General features: G+C 39.9%; 1 protein-coding gene across 1 annotated transcript in view; it reads left to right on the top strand.

Annotated features, from left to right (window-relative positions):
• The first annotated feature begins 19222 nt into the window (after positions 1–19222).
• Positions 19223–23198, top strand: part of LOC123240743 (vomeronasal type-2 receptor 26-like) — a 42049-nt gene continuing 38073 nt past the window's right edge. The window contains exons 1-2 of the mRNA XM_044668455.1: positions 19223–19440; positions 22649–22940. Of these exons, the coding sequence (XP_044524390.1) occupies positions 19223–19440; positions 22649–22940 (510 nt within the window). The remainder of the gene's footprint in view (positions 19441–22648; positions 22941–23198) is intronic.

Here is a 23198-nt window from a genome sequence, read left to right as displayed (position 1 = left end):
AGGCTGCGAGTGTAGTTCAGAGCCCTGGACCCGTCTGGTTGTAGTACTCTGGGCAAGGCTCCAAAAATGGAGCCGCCACTGGCAGCTCCGCGAGGGAAGAAGGTGGAGCCAGGTGGCCCGGGTCCCCTGCCCGCCCTGGCGGCAGAGCGCTGAAGGCCACCCCAACTCTCCCCGCAAGCCTAGCCCTTCGAAACCGCGGTGTCCTTGGAAACCGTTTCCATAATAACCAGCTCCTTTCCCGAGATGTGACGCCCAACTGGGGAGCAGGAACTGACACAATGGGCGGTGGGGACGGCCCAATCTTGGCTGAGTCGCGCCGATTTAGATAGAGATGCAGGAGTGTGTGTGTGTGTGTGTGTGTGTGTGTGTGTGTGTGATATTACGACACTCTCTCCTCCCCGGAGATGACGTTTTACTGGGAGGGTGGGGTGAGAGTGGGAAAGTGGCTGTAAAGTTAATATAAACGATATTTTTAAATAAACATTAATGGTGGAGGTAGAAAAGGATGGCCAGCTGGAGCATCCCAAGAAGCTTCTTGGAGGGAGGCCAGGGGATGAGATGGGTGTGTTCCGTGCTCCAGCTGTCTGAGACGGCTCACTCCAGGAGCTCCCTTTATGTTAGTCTAAGATCCAGACCACACTGCTGCCTGCTTTCTCCTCTGTTTGCTGGGTCTGAGGCTTCTGGCAGTCTCTGCTGGGAAGGTGGCTTGGCCTCACCAGTACAGCTGGGAAGAGGTCCTGTCCTGGCCATTTAGTGCTTGTGTGGTCCTGGGCAAGTCACTTACCTTCCCACTGCTCTGGGCAATTCTCTCCAACTCTAATTTCCAGAGAGGCTCTGCCCATTCTCTTCTGTTCTCTCTCCCTGGCTTGGAGCTGCCTCCCCAGCCTGTACTCAATTCAATTAGATCAGGCTAAGTGAGGCTGTAAAGCTCAGTTTCCAGGAGTTTAATCTTGAGAGGAAAAAGACAGGATGACAGGGATTACTAATCACTTGTGCTGGTCTGTAATCTGCAACAGTACAAGACTGACAAATATAGAAGGGAACAGTGTAAGACTATGATGACTTATTAATAATACACAAGGTTAAATGCTTAGTAATACAGGTTTTATACTTTATGCTTCGCTAGTGCTAACTGGGGCAAAATACAAGATTTCAGAACTTGGGGCCCCGCTTCTATCACTGCCTACCTCCATCAGTAGAATCAATACCATGTATTGGTTCTAAGGGAGAAGAGTGGTAAGGGCTAGGCAATGGGAGTTAAGTGACTTATCAAGGGTCACCCAGCTAGGAAGTGTCTGAGGTCAGACTTGAAACCAGGACCTCCCATCTCCAGGCTGGTTCCCAATCCACTGAGCTACCCAGCTGCCTCTGAAAATTGTATTCTAATAGGGAGAAACAGCTCTCATAGAGGAATGGTGGCCAGGGAAGGGTGACATTACAGAGATGGTGAATGGAGATACAGGACACCTGATTGACAAGTCTTTTCTAGAAGCAGTGGAAGTATTGGTGTGGCTACAGCCCTCAGAGCAATATATGGAGAGGGCAAGGTTGGCATGTATCCTAACATGGCAGGGTAGAAGAAGATGAGGGTGGAGCTGACTACATCTTAGGGTCACAGATTTAGACCTGGGAGTGACCCTAGAAGTCAGTGACTCATAAAGCTCTCATTTTACTGGTGAAGAAACCGAGATTAAATAAGTCGTCCAATAATTTGACATTATCTAAGGCAGGATTTGAACCTAGGTCTTCTGATTCCAAGGCCTTCTAAGGTTGAATGTTCTCACTTGTTATCCTGGGTTCAAATTTAATATTTGCAAAATTCTTTACAGGTACTGTCTTATTGATAAGTTGATAAAATGATTGTTGACAAGCCCAGAGAGTTAGTTTTTGGTTTTTTTAAGCATGCTGCCTTTTGCCAGAATGTCTTGGTAGTTCCTGCGATGTCATTCATGCTTCTGGATACCCTGCGTGTAATCTGTGTTCTAAATCCTTCCAGCTTTCTCTCTCCCAGGATTGGCAGTGTACTTCCTGGGTGATGATAGTTCATTTTCTGCCATTGTGGCGCTTCTTGCAAGGGCTGTCTGTGCTGTCCCATTTCTGTATTTCTTCACATCAGTCTTCTTCTTTTTTTAAATTTAAATTTAATGCTAACTTTTGTTTTTATATACTCACATTTCCCAGCATCTCTCTTTCCACCTTCCCTCCAAGGAAGGCCTCTCTTTTAAAGAAGAATTGTTAAAAGGACAAAAAAATTGACTTGAGCAGAATGCACTAATCTCCACCTCTGGGAAGGAGGGGAGATGTTTTCTTCTGTCTCTTCTTTGGGGTTAGACTTGGTCATTTCAACTTCCCAGCATCTAGCGCCAATAGTTGTGTTACTCTTGGTGAGGGTAAATGTTGTTTTCTGGGCTCTGTTGACTTCCCTTTGTACCAGGTCCTGGAGATCCTTCTCTGCTGAGCATTCAAACCTCCCTTATATATCACCAGTGAATTCATACTGGAGAGAAAGCATTTGTATGCAGTGAATGTGGAAAAGCCTTCAGCCAGAGGGGAAACCTTACTGAACACTAGAGAGTTCATATTGGAGGAAAACTCTTTATATGTGATGAATATGGGAAGTACTTTAGCCGGAGAGGAAACTTTAATGAACATAATAGGGTTCATGCTGAAATATGAAATCCTTTAATTTAATGAATGTAATAAAGCCTATAGCAACAATTCATGCCTTAATATCATTTAATTCATGCAGAAGAAAAATTCTATAAGTGTAATAAATGTGAAAAAGTCTTCAAACTGAGAGCAAATATTAACATCAGAAAAATCCTTTAAATTGAATGATCATAGGAAAAATTTCAGACATGCCACATCCCTTATTTATTGTCATGTAATTCACATTGTAGAGAAACACTTTCAGTGTAATGAATGTGGAAAAACCTTCAGGCAGAAAGGAAACCTAATAGAGGTAATTTATGATAGGAACTGTCTGAGTATAATGAATGTAGAGTAGCTTTCTTCCATAGAACATCCTTTTTCATTGAAAGCAAACAAAATGGCAATAGACATTTTAAATGTAATGAATGTGGGGAAGCCTTCAACCAGATGAGAAACTTTACTGAACATAAGACAGTTCATAGTGAAGAAAGAAACCCTTTAAATATAATGAATGTGGGAAATCCTTTAACCACAGAGGAAACCTTATTAAATAACACAGAATTCATACCAGAGAAGCCTGTGTGAAAATATGGGAAACTTTTCAGTTGTGGACCATTTATTGTTTGTAATCAGAAAAGTGTATAGAAGGCATGAATGTGAGAAATGTTGTTAGTACCAACTGAACGCTTTTGAAGTAACAAAGAATCGATACTGAAGAAAAGTCTAATGTAATGACAGCATACCTTGAGGTTTTAATTTACTCCTGTTAAGATGTCCAAGATTTCATGACACCGGTTAATGATGGCAATATTAACTCACATCTCTCTAGGGCAGTTCCCTATTACTCTTGGCTGAACCAGCTAGGCTAGAGCCAGAGGATTTTTTAATTTTGGGGGGCAACTGTCATCCACAGTCTCTTAGAACTCTTGAGAGCCGCTCTGCCAGAGCTTAGGCTGCCAGCAGAATCTTGCTGGTGCTGGCAGCAGGGTTGGACTCTGACTGGCAGGTGGAATAGAATTTTGTGGTCCAGGTACTCGAGGAAAATTCTACTGGAACTTTCCACTACATAGTTGGGCTGAGGGGAGTACTAGAAGATGCCATTTGCCGGTTTTTTCTCCGCTTCATTTTAACAACTGATACTTGTTCTAAGTACACTATACAGTGGAAGTAAACAGTAGTGTTACTGCTAACTGCTCTATAATTGAAGAACAACAGCTGATATCCTAAATATTTGTTATAACACACTTGAAAAATGTTTTTGGGATACTATTTCTCCCTAATTCCCCATGCTTTTATGATGATCATACCTGATTTGTTTCATGGATGGATGGAGTTTGAATTATTGCTTCCGTATACTGAAGCAACTATATGAAGAGGGTTATCTTATGTAATATCAGGAATTATACTATGTGGTATTATATACATGTTGATTAAAGGATTAAGGTGTCTGGTTAAATGAAACAATGTTTTTAGGTTTCTGAATTTTGGTATTGCTGAGTTGAAGACTGTTGTGGTTGCCTTGTAAGAGATAGATGAAATAGAGGCAACTTGTGAACAACTAAGGAAGCTTACTGGCATGGCTGATGATTTAAAGAAGCAGGACCTAGTGACTTGAAGGGGCTGAAGAACAGCAAGCTCCCACAAAGCTAGAGCTAGAGGTTGCAGCTTTAGAACAAAAGCCAGTTACACTCTGCCTTCTACATGATGTGTCTTATGTAACTACTGACCAGGGAATAGTACATCTTAGGCAGCATAAGAGCTTTACCCAGGTCAGGGAGAACTGGAATCATTGAAGAAAAGGATTCCAAAGTATGAAGAAGAACTGATCCAGGTAGTAAAGGAATTAGAGTAATTAGAATCTGCAATCCCATATATCAAGATTTTGATTTATTGCTCGATGAAATATTGACAAAAAGGGAGAAACAGCGGATTGTAGAGCAGACAAATGCTAACACTGCTCTTATTCCATGGTTGCCAGAATACAATGACTTGGAAATCAATTCAGTGGAGAATTATTGACAACTAGGAATGGCAAGGGAGTCTCTCTTAGAGACCATGAGGGCCAACTCCATGCATCCAGGTAAATGGTCAAAGTTTGAGAGACTGTAATATCAGAAATTATACTATATATATGTCCTCTTCCCTAATCTTTCAGACTGCAGACATATTGCCTGATGATAATCTCTCAACTATCTCTCCATCATCTTCTACTTCTGGATCTCTGTCTTCTTCTCTTTCTACTACACTAGGAATCTTTTAAACATGTGAGCAATGGAACCTTGACTCTTTTTCTAAAACTTTTATTGAGGAAGGTGCAGTTAAAATTACAATGAATGGACCAATACATGATTGTTGTGTTCCCAAGGTTTTATTAAAATTCTTTATATAAACTGAGTCACCTGGCTTAATATTATGTAATGAATAATCCAGAGGACCACTCTGAACTAAAAATACCATATCTTGCAGTTCTCTTAATCTCTCTTATATAGTATCTCACTTATATAGGATGCTATTTGTATGTTGCTCCCTAACATCGATCCATAGGCAGTTTTACAGCTCTTGGCTTGTAAAGGTAGATCAGTCATGAAAATCCTGCCAAAATGATAATACTAGAGGACCAGAGGAAAATAAGGATGCAGGAGTAAATGAGGAAATGGAAGGTGATGGACAAGAAATAGGGCTGCAGTTTCCTGATGTGCTAGCTCCTTTTATAGCAACACATTCCCCATTGAGCAGCACAGAGCCTCATGTTACTCTGAAAGTGGGGGAACAGATTTATGATTGTCTTGTGGACACAGGGGCTTCCAAATCTGTTCTGCAAACATCCCCAAAAGATTGTAAGGCTATGGGAAATATGGAGGTGGTAGGAGTAACTGGAAGGCCACAAAGGGTGAAGAAGTTGCAACCCAAAATGGTACCATTGGGTCCTCTATCTGTAAAACACTCTTTCTTGCTAATGCCCAATTCACCTGTGAATTTACTTGGGAGAGATCTTTTATGTAAATTAAGAGCTACTATTCAATGTACACCAACAGGGGAAATAAATTTACAACTTCCTGAAAGAGCTCTGGATCTTTTGCCAATGTTATTCTTGGATACAGTTGAGGCAGAAGGAGAAAGAGGTAGAGTTTATCCTATACCTGATGATATACCAGAACAGGTATGGGCTTCTCATTCTACAGATGTTGGTCTATTAAAATCTGCAACTCTAGTTAAAGTTAAGACCAAAGAAGGTCCACCACCTTGCATAGCACAATGTCCCTTAAACAAAGAGTCAGTAACTGATATGACCCCTATCATAGAGTCATTACTGGAACAAGGAATTATAGTCCCATGTATTTCGGAGTTCAATACACCCATAATTCCAATAAAGAAATCAAAATTGGATGAAAATGGAAGATCTTGTTATAGATTTGTCCAAGATTTAAGGGCTATTAAAGACTGTGTGGTGAATCAATACCAAGCAGTGCTAGATATTTCACGGTGGTGGACTTATGTTCCTCTTTTCTATACCAAATACACAAAGACTCACAAAAGATATTTGCTTTCATCTGGCAGGGGAGAAGTTTCTGTTGGAGTCATTTTTGCCCCATGGGTTCTGAGAAAGCCCATCCCTATTTTTGCACATCCTTAATAAAGGTCTAGAGACAATCAGATTTAAAGATAGCAAAATTGTCCATTTTGTAGATGACATACTTTTATCTTCTCCCAGTGCTAAAGTATGTTTAAGGGATAGCAAATTTCTTTTGTGTGAGTTGTGTAAAAGGGGACATAAGGTATCTAAGGCTAAACTTCAATGGTGCTTACTGAGAATTGAATATTTGAGATTTGTTTTATCTAGAGACTCTAGAAACACTTCCCAAAAACATATAGCAGACATCCAGAAGCTAAGTGCCCCAAAGATTAAGAAACAGCCAAGAGCCATACTGTGTACAACAGATTTCTGCAGAAAATGGATCCCTGGGTATAGGAAATTGACCAAAATACTTACCGATTTAACAAGAGATGCAGAACCTGCACTGCTCAAATTGAAGCCAAAATATCTACAGGCAATAACAAAACTTTAGGAAGCAATTCTGTCTGCTCTAGCACTAGGGATCCCAGACTATGAAAAACCTTTTGTGCTGTTTGTTCATGAGCAGCAGAAGGGGATAGCCTTAGGTGTTCTTGCATAGACTTTAGGGCTAAATTATCACCCAATTGCCTATGACAGTGTCCAGCTATATCCTATTGCAGCTGGGATAGCTCCATGTTTGTGTGGAATGGCTGCTGCTGCATTGTTAATACAAAAGTCTACAGACTTAGTTCTCGGGTGCCCATGACAGTTTTTTGTCCACACCAAATTGAAGGCCTTATGTTGAAATATTGCACTCAGGCTTTTTCTGACCAAAGTATAGCCAAATATGATATAGTTCTTCTTGGGAATGAAAGCATACAAATCAAGAGCTGTAGTGTTTTAAATCCAGCCACACTATTACCTGATTTGCCTACAAATGGAGAGCCTTTGCATGACTGTACCAAAGTAGTTCAATTGATAGCATAACTGAGGCAGGATTTGAAAGATACACCATTGGATAATCCTGACCTTGTACTTTATATGGATGGTTTGTCTTTCATGCAGAATGGTATCCATTTTACAGGGGCTTCAGTGGTCACTGAATTTGAGACACTGTGGTATGGTTCATTGCCCAAGAATATGAGTGCACAAGGGGCAGAGTTGATAGCTCTGAAATATGCCTGTTTGTTATCTGAAGCAAAAGGGCTAATATCTATACATATTCCCGTTATGCATTCTCTATCTGCCATGCAACTGGCTCCATCTGGAAACAGAGAGGTTTTATTACATCAGGGAGAAAGCAGATAGCTCATGCAGAGATTATCACAGAGTTACTGGAAGCTATTAAAAAACTGAAAGAATTGGCTGTAATACACTGCTAAGGCCATTCTTTTGGCAGAGATCCAGTTTCTCAAGGTAATCATTGGGCTGATGTTACAGCTCGTTATGCTGCACAAAATGCTCCAGCCTATATAATGAATTTCTCGGTCATAGAATCTGAAGATCTTGAAAAAGCATATCTAGACTCGGAAATTCAAACATAGCAGCATAATTTTGGAGCTAGGAAAGAGAATGGCATATGGGTATCATCAACTGGAAAGCCAATATTCTCAAAGGCATTTTTCAATTATATTTGCCAGACTGTTCATAACAAAGGCCATTTGGGACACAGGCTTTGGTTGATACTGTATAAAGAGTGTGGCTAGCTCCAGGAATTACCACCATGGCAAACAAAATTTGTTCCAGCTGTTCTATTTGTCAGAAATTCAATAAGGGTGTGTTTAAGAAAAGAGGTCTAGGTGGAAGACCATTAGTTTACACTCCTTTTGAAAATCTGCAAATAGATTATATTACTATGCCCAAAGCAGGAAAATATAAGTATTATTTCATATTGGTAGATAATTGACAAGATGGCCAGAAGCATTTTCATCTGCTAGGAACACTTCAGCATTTGTTGTTAAGATCTTGCTGAGAGAGGTTATTCCAAGATTTGGAGCACCAGTCAAAATTTATTTGGGTAAAGAGACCCATTTCACAGATAGCATTCTAAAGCAAGTATATGAGAACTTGGGATTCTCAGCAAAGTTTCATGTTCTGTATCATCCACAAAGTTCAGGTTAAGTAGAAAGAATAAATAGAGAAATAAAGACCATGACAGGAAAACTTTGTACCGAGAGATGCATCTGAAATGGCCAGACATCTCACCCCTAGTGCTATTCTATATCTGAACAAGGACTGAAATTCATGTGTCTCCATTTAAAATATTGTATGGTCATCTATCTTTACAAACTAAGAGTTGTAAAACTGCCTATGCATCGATATTAGGGGGTGATATCCAAATAGCATTCTATATAAGTGTTTTACAAGAGAGATTAAGGGAATTGCAAGATATGGGACTATTAGTTCAGAATGGTCCTCTGGGTTATTCATTACATAATATTAAGCTAGGTGACTCAGTTTATATAAAGAATTTTAATAAAACCTTGGCAACACAACAATAATCATGTGTTGGTCTATTCACTGTAATTTTAACTTCACCTTCCTCAATAAAAATTTTAGAAAAAGAGTCAAGGTTCCATTGCTCACATGTTAAAAAGATTCCTAGAGTAGTAGGAGAAGACAGGATCCAGAAGAAGAAGAAGATGGGGAGATAGCTGAGAGATTATCATTAGCAACATGTCTGCAGTCAGAAAGATCAGGGAAGAGGACAATGGATCAGATAGAGAGGACTGAAGAAGGAAGATAACATGGAAGGATCACAGAGGAAATATAGCAGCTTGGACTTTGATAGAATAATAGACTTTTACACAAGGCTCTACTACAGAAAAGGATAATGGACTGATTGATATGTATTTAAATTGTAAGGTTTTATAAGGTTTTGTAATATGTTGCACACAACACATGGTCACTATAGATACATGCATCAGTACATATTACAGCACAGAAGAAGAAGATAGAAGAAGAGAGACAATAGACAACATGGGAAGAGGAGTATTTGAAGAACTGGTAAGTATAATTACATCCTACATATACATTTAGGACACATTAATAAAAGGATATTCATATTAGATGTATGAGGTCTTACCTGAGTGAAATGTATTTGGGATATTTCACTCAGGTAACATCAGAATACATATAGAATTATATAGATTTTTTGTTTTGTGTTTTGTGTTTTTGTATTGTCAGAGGAAGATGATTTTCTTACACAAACATGTACATATTTGTAACATTTTATACATATATTTGTAATATAAGTGAGTGTGTAAATAGGTGTGTAAAAAGTGTAGATGTAATTTTTTTTTAGGTATTGTAAAATTTGTATATTATTGTATATAGTTTGTATATTGTATATTTCTGTAAATTTGAGTGTGAATAGGTGAGAGAAAATTTATATTTTTATATTCTATATATATTTGTAAATTAGTACAGAAATTATTTTTCTACATATCCGTAAAAATGTGAATAGTTATAAGTTCCAAAGATAGGATTTTTTAGTTTTCAGTTTTCTTTTCTGTATTAGAATAAGTTTAGCATAAGGAAAAGTTTTGTTTTGCAATTATTTCAACTAGGAGTTTGAGATATATTTTGTAGAGTTGTTTTTGCATGGTTCCCTATATCCATAATTATTATTAAACTGATTAAATCCATTATTATTATTATTGTACCTCTGCCCATATGATCTTCTTCTAAACCTATATTCCCTGGCAAAATGTCCAACTCAGCCACACACATAACATGATTGCTGTTTTTGATATCTTGTGTTTACATTAACATTATTCTTATAGTTGTTAGCATTATTTTCTTTTCAGATGCCCTCAACGCTGCCACTGATTTTATCTTACTAATTTCCTTCTCATATGCCCTACTATTTGCCTCTCTAAGTTGTTTCCTGAGGCTCTCAATCATTGCATCCTTCTCATCATTCCCTCTGTCCCTCTCTTGAGCAAAAATATATGCGGCCTTTTGCTTCAATTCATCCAGGCTCAGAAGTTCCCAATCTGGGTAGTTGTCATTAAAAAACTTCCTCACCTGGGGAACAGCATTCCCCACAAATATGTGCTTAATATGTTCTATGGTGGTATCTTCCAGGACATTCATACCCAAATAAATTTTGGCAGCTTCTATTGTGTGATCTAAAAATGTCACTGGACTCTCCTGATTAGTCTGTCTAACCTTTTCAAATTTCAAGCAAGAGGGTGTTTTGAATTCTTCTCCATTACCTTTATCAGTGATTTTCTTGCCTGGTTAAGCATCCTGTAAATTGGAACTTAATTTAAATCCAGTTCCTCCCAGGCTACTGGCCACGGTGTCATCCTCTCAGTATTTCTCGTCTCTTCTACAAACTTATTTCTATCATGATGGGACAATATCTCTCCTAAAACATATCAACGGTCCTTATAATCTGGATCATGTGCCTTAGCAAATGCTCTAAAGATCTTAACAAATTTGCCAGCATCATCATGGAAATGAAGGATTTTCCTTTTCAAATTCTCCATATCCTCCATTCTAAATCTAGTGTGCTGTCTCATATGAAAAATCCCATCATCTCTCACTACTGAAAGGTCGAGTAGGGGGAAAAGGTTAATCTGTTTGTCTCCCTTATTTAATGCCTTTGGTTCCAATTCTGCCTTAGATATGTCAAGATTATATATTTCATTATTAGCATGCTGAGCCAGACCATAGCCAGTGTCCTTAAACCTTTCTTGCTTTATGTATTCTTCCATATTATTGATTTGAATTTGCATCAAACGTAACATCAACTTCAAATCAGATTCCTTGTACCACCAAGTCACCAATACTTTAAGCGTATATAACATGCATTTGAGCAACCAGCACATCCTATATACAACATATCCACAAAATAAAATTAATGGTATGTATGCTCCCATATCTAACAATGTAATGTCCCATATTGGCTTTAATTTCTCAAAATTTAGGCCTAACCTGATGTACTTTGGTATACCATTAAAAAAATGTACCCCACAACAAATTCCATACCAACATTATTACTCTGTCTACCATCTCTTCCATTTTAACGTTAATATTCACTTGTTGACAATGTATTAGTAGTATTATATTATGAGTATTTACCAAACAAAACCGAAATTATACACCAACAGTAACAATATAGTACAGTAAGAACACTTTAAAAAAACAGTAAAAGAAAAAATCAAGAGAAAAAAAACAATAAGGAAAAAAATGGCTGAAAAACCCCTTCCCTGAAGCTTAGTTGTAAAGCTGATTCGCTCAGGGGATTTATGAATGAACCAGGGAGAGGGGTAGGCAGCTCTGAGTGGTATACCACTGGCTTGGAACTTTCAGCCCACAGCCAATGGCTATACACCCCCCATGGAATGTTCAGAATCCCCTGACTTCCAGTCTAGCTCTGTGTGTCCAAGAGAGAACTTCCTGTCCCCCAGTTAACCTACCAGCTGAGGGTGCCAAACTCTTATGGGGAAAACCAGGGGAGATAACTTAAATACTATATGGGGGTCCAGAAGGGTGTGTAGGAGACAGGAATGGACAGTGGGGGGGGGACCAAACAAGTTAGGGAGAATGGGTTTAACTGCCAGGGAAAATGTCTGTTGACAGAAGTGACAGTTAGGCCTAACTGTCACCCTGCACCATCTAGACAAGGGGCCTATGGAAACTAGCAAGTAAAGGACAAGAGTTTGTAACAAATTTAATTAAGGGAACTCTGGTAAAGGATGGGAATAGGGGTTTCTACACTTCCAGACTAAGGGCAAACCACAGGGTCAGGGGAAGGACTTATCTACACTAAACTGAGACCTAAGCCAGACAGGGCCCAAGGATAGCAGAACTGAAGCGGGTATCCTCACAGCAGAGTCCTGACACACTCCAGTGATGTTGCAGCTCTTCCAGGACCACTATTTGTACTCTCTCAGGTGGGTAGATTCTGGGAGCTGACCCAGCCCAAGTTAACCTGCAACTCAGGTTGGGACTAATAGTCTACCCAAATCTCCCAAAAGTAGATGACAGTCTTCCTTCAGGATACCAGGGAATCAGGGTACAAACTCCACTTTTGCTGAGGTCTCCCAGGGTCAGTTATAATTTGTCCCAATCATCATGGAGTCTGTCTCAGAGAGAGAGCCACACTTCCTGATTCCCCATTCCATTTGGAATTCTCAAGCCCTTCCTGCTAGATCTCTTAAATAATAACTAAGTAATCCTCATAACAACAATATACACATACATACATACATACATACATACATATATCTTGGCATTTCATCCTATACGATTTGTCCCTGTTCCCTCTAATTATACTTCTTCTATCTACCCTGTTGATAATAACAATATTTAAGAGTTACCAATATCTTCTTTTCTTATAGGGATATAAGTCAATTGAGCTTATTGGGTCTCTTAAAAAAAGGTTTTTTGATTTTTGTTTTGTTTTGTTTTGTTTTGTTTTTCCCCCCACTCTCTTAATTACCTTATGGTGATTCTTTTGAGTTCTGTGTTTGAGCAGCAAACTCTCTGCTTAAGTCTGTTTTTTTTTTATGAATGCTTGGAAATATTCGATTTTGTTGAATGACTATACTTTCCCCTGTAAGAATGTAGTCAATTTTGCTGGATAGTTATTTCTTGGTTGTAGACCTAGCTCTCTTGCTTTCTGGAATATTGTATTCCATGCCTTCCTGTCCTTCAATGTAGATGCAGCCAGATCCTGTGTTATCCTAACTGTGGTTCCCTGGTATCTGAATGACTTCTTCTTAGCAGCTTGTAATACTTTTTCCTTGATCTGGTAGTTTTTGAATTTGGCTATAATATTTCTGGAAGTTGTTAGTTATGGATTAAATGTAGGAGGTGATCTGTGGATTCTTTCTATTTCCACTTTTCTCCCTTGTTCGAGAATGTCAGGACAGTTCTCTTGTAGGCTGATGTCCAAACTTTTCCTTTTGTTGTGATGTTCTGGCAGTCCAATAATCCTTAAATTGTCTCTTTGAGATCTGTTTTCCAGATCTGCGGTTGTGTCGATGAGGTATTTCATATTTTCCTCAATTTTTTCATTTTTTAAATTTTGTTTTATATATTCTTGCTGCCTTGTGAAGTCATTTGCTTGTAGTTGTTGAATTCTACTTTTTAAAGATTGAATTTCATCCCTGGTTTTTTGCTCATCCTTCTCCTTCTGGTCTGCTTTTCTTTGTAGATCATCTTTTGCCTTCTTTGCTTCATTTTTCAGCTGGTCAATTTGGGCTTTTAAGACATTATTTTCTTGTTGTAGATCATGTATTTCCATTTCCCAATTGCCTTCAGCCTCTTTTGATTGTTTTCTGACTTCTTGATTTATTTGGATTTTGAGTTCTTGAGATAATTGAATTTTGAATTCTTGAGTTAATTGAATTTTAAGGTCTTCCAAAGCCTGTGTCCATTTCACTGAATTTTCTTTGTTTTTGCTTGGTGTTCATTTATCATCTTCTGATCCATTTTCTCTTTGTTCAATTTCTGGATAAAAGCTGTTGATTGTGGTTTCTTTTTTCTTCTTCTGTTGTTTACTTGTGTTTTTTCCTTCTTTATCCCCTGTAATTGGCTATAATCTTGATCCTCTCATCATATTTTTTATTTTGGGCTATTCAGCCCCGGGAGGGCTTCTTCTCTGTTTTGTTGATTAATTAGGTTAGTGGGGCCTGAGGCCATATTTTCCCCAACTGTTGGTGAAAGAGAAAGAAGTGAATTTGGCTACTTTCCTAGTAGTCTGTGGAGGAGGGTTGTAGGATCTTCCCAGCCCTCTGAAGTCTTCTTGTCTGCTGTGCTGATAGGATTGAGCCAGGTAGAGTTAATCTGCTCAGCTCCAAGTGCTCAGAGGTCAGATTTTCCCCAGATGGTGGTAAAAGCTAGAGAGGTGAGTTCAGCTTCATTCACTCTAGTCTGTGGGGGAGGGGTGTTGGAGCTTCCCAGCCCTCTGAGTAAAAGGCAATAATAGCAAAATAAAAATTCAGGAATTCAATGTGTTCCCAAAATGGTGTCCACTTTTCTATGGACTATTATCTCCAATGCTTATAAGTTAAGCTCAATGATTTTTCTCCAGTTTTTTCCGGAGATTTTTTACAAGATGAAATTGTTTGGGGCCACCGGAGCAGAGATACTTTCCCTCTGAGAGTGTTTTAAAAGCTTTTCTCTAGGTGTAGCCCACAGTTAATTAATAGACACTTCTCATAGTACTGCCTAGGGGGCAGTCAGTTGATTCTGATTTGTCACCCACTCTAAAGATGGGCAGTATAGGCTTAATCTAATTATCACACATGGGAGGGAGGTTCAGGTGAAGACACTGCCTCACTGAAGAGATGGCGTTTAGGATTCTTATACCCTTTTGACAACACAGATTAAGTGACCAGAGATGAGTTGATGTGGTGATGTGATACTCTATGACCAGGGATGGGTATTGGGATGATGTGTAATATACCTCGAAGACAAAAGGAGGTGAACTGTGTAGTTCAGGAAATGATTAGATATCTGAGATACAAACAGATGCTTAACCAAAGCAAACTGGGAGGTGCGTTTCTGTGGTTATCAAAAAGCTAAAGGGAGAGACCAAAGAGGGTGTCTCTCTCAGAAACTCCTTTTTATCATAGGGTTTATGTTGTTCAAAGTCATTTTCCTTCATCCCACACTTCAAGACCTGGGATACCTCTGGGGTTTTGGAGTGTCCAAGGGAAATCCTGAATCCCATGCCACCTTGATGGAATGAATCAGTGGATAAAGGAAATGGATGAGCATGTTCCTGATGATCCCCACATCTTGGTCAGAAATTGGATCCACCTGGAGTAGCAGGTGCTGATAGGGCAAGCCCATTCCTTCATAGACTTGGAGCTGTGAAAATTTAAACTATTAAAGCTTTTGGGGACTCCATATTTATAGGATAAATGGGTCAGTCCTAATGGGAAGACACTCAGATTAGGAAGGACTAGGAAAAGCTTCTTGCTAAAAGCAAAACTTTAGCTGAAATTTGAAGGCAGCCAAGGAAGCCTGGAGATAGAGATGAGGAAGAAAAGAATTTCAGCTATGGGGAACATCTAGTAAAAATGCTCATGGTCAGAAAATGGAATGTTGATTTTAACCTTGTGATTGGATTGAAGAGTACATAGAATGTAAGGTATGAGAAGACTGGAAAGGTAGGAAAGGATCATACTTTGAGAGGATTTAAAAGCCCTATAGAAGATTTATCAAATTCTGGAAGTGATAAGGAGTTTATTAAGTTGGGTTGTGAGTGGCATGTTCAGACCTACTCTTTAGGCAAATCTTTTAGGCAATTCACTAAAGGGGTTGAGATGAGGCAAGAATCCAGATTGAACAGAGTTTAGAAAGAAATGAGAGGAAGTAGAGGCAACAATTGTAGATAGCTTTCTCAAGGAGTTTAATCATGAGGGGAAAAAGAAAGATAGGATGATAGGGATTAGTATTAACCAGAGGTTTTTATTTTTGTCTTTAAAATATGAGGGCACCAGGGGCCTTTTGGAGGCAGGTGAAAATGAATTAGTAGATAGGGAAAGATTAAAGATGAGAGAGACATTAGTAATGGTCAGTAAGGGTAATTGTCTGGATAAATTCAGAGGGGATGGAATCAAAGGCACATGTGGAAAGATTGCCTTGTAAAGGAGAAGGGCTACCTCTTCATTTGTGATTGGAGTGAAGGAAGAGACAGTGGAGGGCAATGTCTGAGTAATAATGTGAGATGAGTAGGAGGGAAGAATGGAGGAATACTCTGTAAATGGTCTCAAATTTTTCAGTGAAGAATGAGGTGAGTTCCTCAACTGAGAGACTGAAGGAAGAACATGCCAGAGAAGCCTTGAGAAGGTTTGGAAGAGTAACTGTAGAGAGTATGATAGCAAATTAATTAAACCAGAATAGAATGTCTCCTTGCTACAGTGAGTATCCAGATGAGTTTAGATAAATCTGTAGTTAGCCCACTGCACTGTGGTTTCATGATTTTCTAGAAGGAATGAAGAAGGTAGATGTTTGTTGGAGTAATCCACAATTGGGAATGGCAGTGTATGATCATAGATAGGACAAGAGGGCAAAAGATTTGGGAGTGTAGCTAGTGTTGAATTTAGTTGATTCATCAAAAAAGTAGAGATAAGGAAAAAGTTATAGCTTAGCCAGTGCAGGATAATGTCTTGGGAAGAACTGAGGAATGGTGGGAAGGATGAATAATAGGATTAGAGGTCTTGAGATAGGCAAAGATGGACAGATAAAATGTTATGATCAAATAAAGGAATTTCAAAGTTCATAATATGGAACTAGAACACTTGTGGATGATGTCAAGATCAAGGTAATGACTATCTCTAATAATAAGAATAACTAATAGCTAACATTTACATAGCACTTACTAAGTTCCAGGCACTGTGCTAAGCACACAACAATTATCTTAATTGACCATGTAACCTCTGTTTGTCTCAGTTTCCTCAACTGTAAAATGGAGATAATAATAACATTTATTTCCCAGAATTGTTGTGAGGATCAGATGAGATCATATTTGTAAACAATCTAATACAGTGCCTGGAACATAGTAAGCTCTGTATATGTGTTAGTTATTATTATTATTATTATTGTTATTATTATTATCCTCACAACAACTCTGGAAGGTAGGTGTCATCTGAATGTAGGTGAAATGAGGTGGAGGAGGACGTTATAGAAGAAAGGAAATAAGCATTTATTAACCCTTATTATATGCCAGGAATATCTCATTTCATCCTCCACACAATTCTAGGAGGTAAGTGCTATTAATATTCCCATTTTACAGTTAAGGAAACTGAGAAAACAGAGGTTAAGTGATCAATTGAGAGAATAATTGTTGTGTGCTTAGCACAGTGCCTGGAATATAGTAAGTACCATGTAGCTAATATGTGTCTGAGAACTCAAGTCTTCCAGACTCTAGGTCTAGTCCTGTAGCTGCCTTGGTACAGAGTATATTTATATTGAGGATGTAGGATGTTACAATGTTTGAAAAACTATAAATACATATGTTGAAGTTGCCTAGTATGAGGGCAGGAGATGAGGAGGAGAGACAGATGGTGATCTAGGCACTGAATTCATTGAGGAGAGGAGAATGTTTTGATTTTATATAGGAAATAGCCATGGACTTAATTTTCCAGAATCTCACAAATTAGGAAACCTAGGACCATTTAATCCAACCTAGATGGGGGCAAAAATTCCCCTTACACTTCCCATTAAGTGTTGATCCAGCATCTGCTTGGAGATCTCCAAGGTGGAGGAACCCACTACCACCTAAAGGAGACTACTAAACTTTAAGATAATTCTGATGGTTATAATGAGTTCCTTCAACCCCTTACATCAAGCTTAAATTAGCTTCTTTGGAACTTTAAAATGTTTCTCCTACTTTAGCCATGTGTGGTCAAGACTGAATAGAATTTCTGTTTCATGGGATTGCCCTTTAAAATCTTGTATTGAGTTGCTAAGTATCCCCAACTCTTTTCCAGGCTCAAAAAATCTGGGCAGCTGGTTCTCATGAAGAAAGAATTTCAGGCCCTTTAGCATCCTGGCTGTTTTTTTCCTAAGACTATTCAAATAGAAATGATTGTTTCCTGCCATAAGCCTGGTATGTTGTTCAGCTTTCATGGTGTCCACATCCTATCCAATTCTCAACTGTGGCTCCAAGAAGCTGTAGCATGCTCAGTGCCCATACCCTCGTAAACCATGCTGACAGGCTAAACCAGTCAGAGAGTAATTAACAGACTTTGAACCCATTGGCAAGTTAGGGATATGCTTTCCCCAGGCATGTAAAGATTTCCTCCAGCAGAAGGGGTAGATGAGAAGAATTTATTCTAGTGGCCATGAAAATGGCAGAAGCAGGTCCTATGGAACACTTAGAGCTTGATTGGACATGGAGGACACTAAGGTCCTCCTCTGCATCCTGGACCATCACTAGTTTTCCTGACTTTTGTCTTGCCTTTAGGCTTCAGTGACTGGAAGAGAAAGTGAGACCAATGACTTTGTGCAACTCTGTTTCCCTTAAATCCGATTTATGCATAAGTCAAAAGATATCTTTACAAAGTCTATATCAAGTAGATGGAAGGGATTTTGAGAAAGGAAGGCACTAGCAATGGGAGTGTTGGGGGCGGGGACCAGGAAAGACCACTTAGAGTATATCAGTCAACAAACACTGGCTAGGTCTATCCAATGGCCAGGCAGTGGCCTTGGTGCTATGGAGAAAAGATCAAACTAGAGATCTGTCTTCAAGAATCTTGTATCTATTCTAGTCTGCCATTCTATCAGGGAGAACAACATTGATCCCAAAGTCCTGTTAGGATGGCCAAACCCAAACAAATACTACACAGGTTTGTGAGCAGCCTAGGCAACAGGGTGGGAGATATTGAGCCCAGATAAGTATCATATTCATGAACAGGCAGCGGGGAGGGACTTCAGCCCTTAAGGTTGGAAGGTATGTGCTGTCCAATTCATAGAAAGTTAGGTCCCCAGCAAGGAGGCTAGAAGCCCCACTGACATCAGCTCATTCTCACATCTTCCCTAAGAACCTAGGCTGACCTCACCTGAACCAACCAATGCTCCACTCTGAGCCTTTGCAGTTTTTCTGGGACAGCCACACACAAGTTTCTAAGGCTCAGCAGATATCTTTGCCAGTTCCCCATGGGGGTTTCTGGGAAGAGGAAAGATGTCCAAATATATTTTTCTTTGTGTTTTCCCTTGGAGGCTGAGATGCAGGTGCAGAACCCCAGGCAGAGATGCTCCCTCGAGTTCCTCCTTGACACATGCACCTTTACCACCTTGGGACCATTCCTCCTCCCAACTTTCCCAGGACTATAATTGGTACCTGGTTCTTGCAGCTTGGCTCCTGGGCAGGAGCTGGACACCTGTTGTGTTTGCTCTACTGTCAGGAACAGACAAATAGCTGACCCTCTGTCCAGAGAAGACAGCTAGCAGGGAAAGAACCATTTCCCCACTAAAATGTGACTCAGATATTGATTGTGGACATTTGAGTTACTCACATGCTCAGAATTTGGGCTATTGCTCAGGATGCAGGTCCCAACTTTCCCTTTGCCAGCTCTCTTTTTGTTCTTGCACTTACCTTCTTTTTTAGCCTGGAAAGAAAATTTCCCCTGCTTTGAGCAAATCCACCCATGGGTGCACAGAGAGGGAGACCTAGTCATTGGTGGGTTTTTCCCCTTGTACTTACTGGCAGTGAAGAGTCTCACAGGAGCTGAGCATCCACACAAGGCCTGCAATCCACACCAGTAAGTGGTCACATTCCTGGGCTTTCATCTTAGGCAATAGATGAACAAATCTGAGTATTCAATCCCAGCTCTGGGGTCTTTTCCCATCTTCTTGTTCATGACACTCCTGGTATCTTTCTCATCTCTCATTTAAACTCTTTAGGCAAATACATTCTTTCTCTTATTTAGGATTGAGGTGGGGCCACCTTATTGTCATTCAAATCTTCCCTCTAAACACTCAAGTCCAAGAAGCAGGAAGACCCTGTACTTTATCCCATCATCAGAGACTAGGTCCTTCTGTCTTCCCTGCTCTGTCTGCCATGCTGTCAGTGCTAAAGAAGATAAAGGAAGGTCCTTAGACACTGAGGACCCAAGCAGGAGGTTAGTCAGCACTAGAAGCAGCAGTATAACTTTCTTGAGTGTTAGAGAAAGTAAGCTTAGGGTACAAAAGCAGCCCTGGGCAACTGTTATGTGTGATTCAGAGTAATAGTGATGATGATGATAATTCTAGCTTTGAACAGTATTTTAAAGTTTGCAATGTGCTTTACATCCCCTCAACCTTACTGAGCCTCAGTCTCCTCATATGAAAATGGGAAAAATAGTAGCACCCATCTTTAGGGGACTGTGACCATTCAATGATATTATATATGTACATATATATTTGGAACCCAAGGGGGGCATGTAAATGTCCATTTAAAAGAATTTTGTTTCATTTTGTGTGAAGGAATATTTGTTAAGAGCACCCATTCCAGTACCATGCCAATGGGTGTAACCAAGCTGAAGGAATCCTCTGTTTTCCTGTGATGAACCTCTCCAGAAAAGTTGGCAGCCCAGAATTTCTGGTGTGTGTGTGTGTGTGTGTGTGTGTGTGTGTGTGTGTGTGTGTGTGCTTGAATGGACTAAACATTCCCTGTGGGACAAGAAACCTGCTTGTTATACACATTTTGCAGATGAGGAAACTTAAGGATCCAAGAGAGCCTGGGTAGAAAGGTCTTCTGACACTGAGATCATGCTCTTTCCAATATACTGTACAGCTTTGACAGGGGAAGGTAAGCTTTAGTGGACTCATGTGCTTGCCTTCATTTAAGATGAGCCAATGAAAGCTTCCCTCTCAAATCATCAGAGGATGCAGTGTGTAGTGGCCAGTCTACTTTGATACATTCTCCAATTCCAGATGTGAAATACATGTGGGGACAAAGCAAAAGTGTCTTGACATGAAAGTACTTTTAGTAAGGGGTTGCTCTCTTGAAGAGCCAGGATTCATGATCAATCCTAGGAAAGTGCCCCAAGCCAGTGGATCATGGAGGACTCCATTGGTTGCCCAAGTTATATGTGTTAAGGTAAAGATGAGGTCTATAATTCTGAAGACTTCTTAAAGGAGAATTCCTCTGGATATGAGTTCTTAGAGGTATAACTTATACTTGGATGAGGGTGGGCTTATTAAGATTGTGTGTGACACAGGCTTGGCCAATTTAGTACCTGCAGTGGTATTTGAGACAGTGATCATGGCAATGATGTGACAGGAGGGGAAGGTCTTGGGCATCAAGTATGGATGGTAGTGCAAAAGTTTGTCTACATTGAAAAGTCAATGGGGTGAGGCATATATGGCAGGATAAATTGCTTTCCATTGGCTTTCTCCAAAGGATTATTAAAACTTGAAAATCTTTGGCTCATAGAATTCTCGGTTTGGTTACTTTATACAGAAAACCTTGATATCTCTACAGTACATTTTGAGGTCTAGAGATGAACTTAGGATCTTCCAACATTGATTTCCTCTTAGTCATTAAATCTTTAATGTGACCTTTTCCAGCACTCTAATGGCACACTGGAACCATTATGGTCTTACTATTGAACAAAAGTCCTCCACCACGTTCCCCTTTCTCTAGGCTCAGTTTACAATGTACTGGACATTTTTCTGCCTTCTTCCTGGGACAGAAAATACAGGAAGAGGGATTGAAGGGAAGAGAGTGTAGGAGGGACTGAAGGCAAAAGCTCTCTTTTGCAAAGGCTATAGTAAAGACTGGACTCACTTGGGTGACCCAGTGGCAATGATAATTTCCATGTTATGAAGGGCTAGAAGTAAAGAGTGCCTTATTTAAATCAGATGCCCATTCTCATAGCATCTACTACAAGTCCAGAGTAAACACTAGCCAGAGGCAAGACCCCTGGATAATATCTAGTAAGAAAGTTGGGCATTGGCTCAATAATGGGTTATAAGAAGTTAGTACAAGAAAAGATGACAGTGTTGGACAAGAACCCAAGAAACAGGTTCTAGATAGACTGAAAAGCATGCAAAGTGGTTCAAGCCTTGCTGGGCTTATTGATCATGCCCTCTCTTTTTCAGTTCTTTCCTCCTTCTAGACTCACTCAATTATAGACCTTCACTTAAGATACAAAAATTTCATACACATTTTGCGGAATGAACTAGGTCACCAGGAGCTTGGAAGAGGTACATTGTCAATAGTTCAACTTGTCCATGTGGGAATTTTCTTCAAGGGGTAAAATTGTTCTCATGACAGAAGACACTGAACCAAATGGTTCCTCTCCCTTCTCTGAATTTCTAATATGTGCAATAACATGAATACAGTATTTTTCATAGACTAAGAGCCACGCTTACTTGTATTGTGTGTTGCATATATTAAATAGAAGTCATACATTTGTTGAATAAAATGAATTGGTGTCTCAAGCTATGAGAAGAGTATAATAAGAATTTAAGTGCCTACTACATGCCAGGCACTGTTCTAAGTGTTGGGGATAGAAGAAGAAAGACAAATATAATTTCCATGCTCTTATTTTAATGGGAAAGACAATAGTCAAACACCCAAGTGGATACAAGTATATTCAGTATAATGGGAGACAATCTCAGAGAAAGGCATTGTCCATGAGGAGCCCGCCAAGATTTCATATAGAAGTAAAGATCTAAGCTGAGTAGTGAAGGAAGGCACTGAAGCCAGGAAGTAGAGGAGAGCAGGGAAAGCATTTCAGTCACACAGCTTCTGTAGAAACTGTGGAGAGATTCTTCTGCTTTCATCCACACCCCAACTTTCAGGAGGATCAACAAAGAAGGGGTGTAGGTCACATGAAAGAGAGGGTTTGTGATCCATAGATCACGCTGCTTCAGCACTGGCCTCTGTGATCTGACCTTGGAATGGCTGAATGGATCTTCTTGAAGTTTGTCAGTTTTCTAGGATTTATTACTAGCTTCTGATCTTCTCCTCATATCCTGCAGGTGGCTGCACAAAAATTACCAGCAGGTTCTGGCCCTCATGTTTGCTGTGGAGGAGATCAACAGAGACCCCACGCTGCTCCCAAATACCACCCTGGGTTTTCACATCTATAACACCTACCACAGTGATGCCAGGACCTTGGAGAGCTCCTTGAGATGGCTCTCAGGACAGGGCCAGACCATCCCAAATTATAGCTGTGAGAGGCGAGACAGGTCCATGGCTGTCATTGGAGGAGCCACCTCTGCTCTTTCTGTCCAGATGGGGACCCTTTTGGAGCTCTACAGATTCCCACAGGTAGGGAACCCTGGACTTACCATCTCCTGCCCCTTTCTTTGAAGTGAAGTGACTTGTCCATGGTCACACAGGATGGAATGGAGAAACAAAACAAATATTAAGTGCCTACCATGTTCTACTCACTGTGCTAAGTACTTTACCAAACATATCATTTGATCATAGGGAAGAGACCCATGGTAGGGAATAATGAACAATAGTATCAGAAAGACAAGCCCAATTTCTGAGTTTGTTCTAGGAGCCTGAAGTGAGAAGTACCTA

This window comes from Gracilinanus agilis, chromosome 3 (assembly GCF_016433145.1).
Source record: "Gracilinanus agilis isolate LMUSP501 chromosome 3, AgileGrace, whole genome shotgun sequence".
In the NCBI taxonomy this organism is placed as follows: Eukaryota; Metazoa; Chordata; class Mammalia; order Didelphimorphia; family Didelphidae; genus Gracilinanus; species Gracilinanus agilis.
Note: the sequence above shows the minus strand (reverse complement) of the source record. Positions and strands in the feature narration are given on the sequence as shown.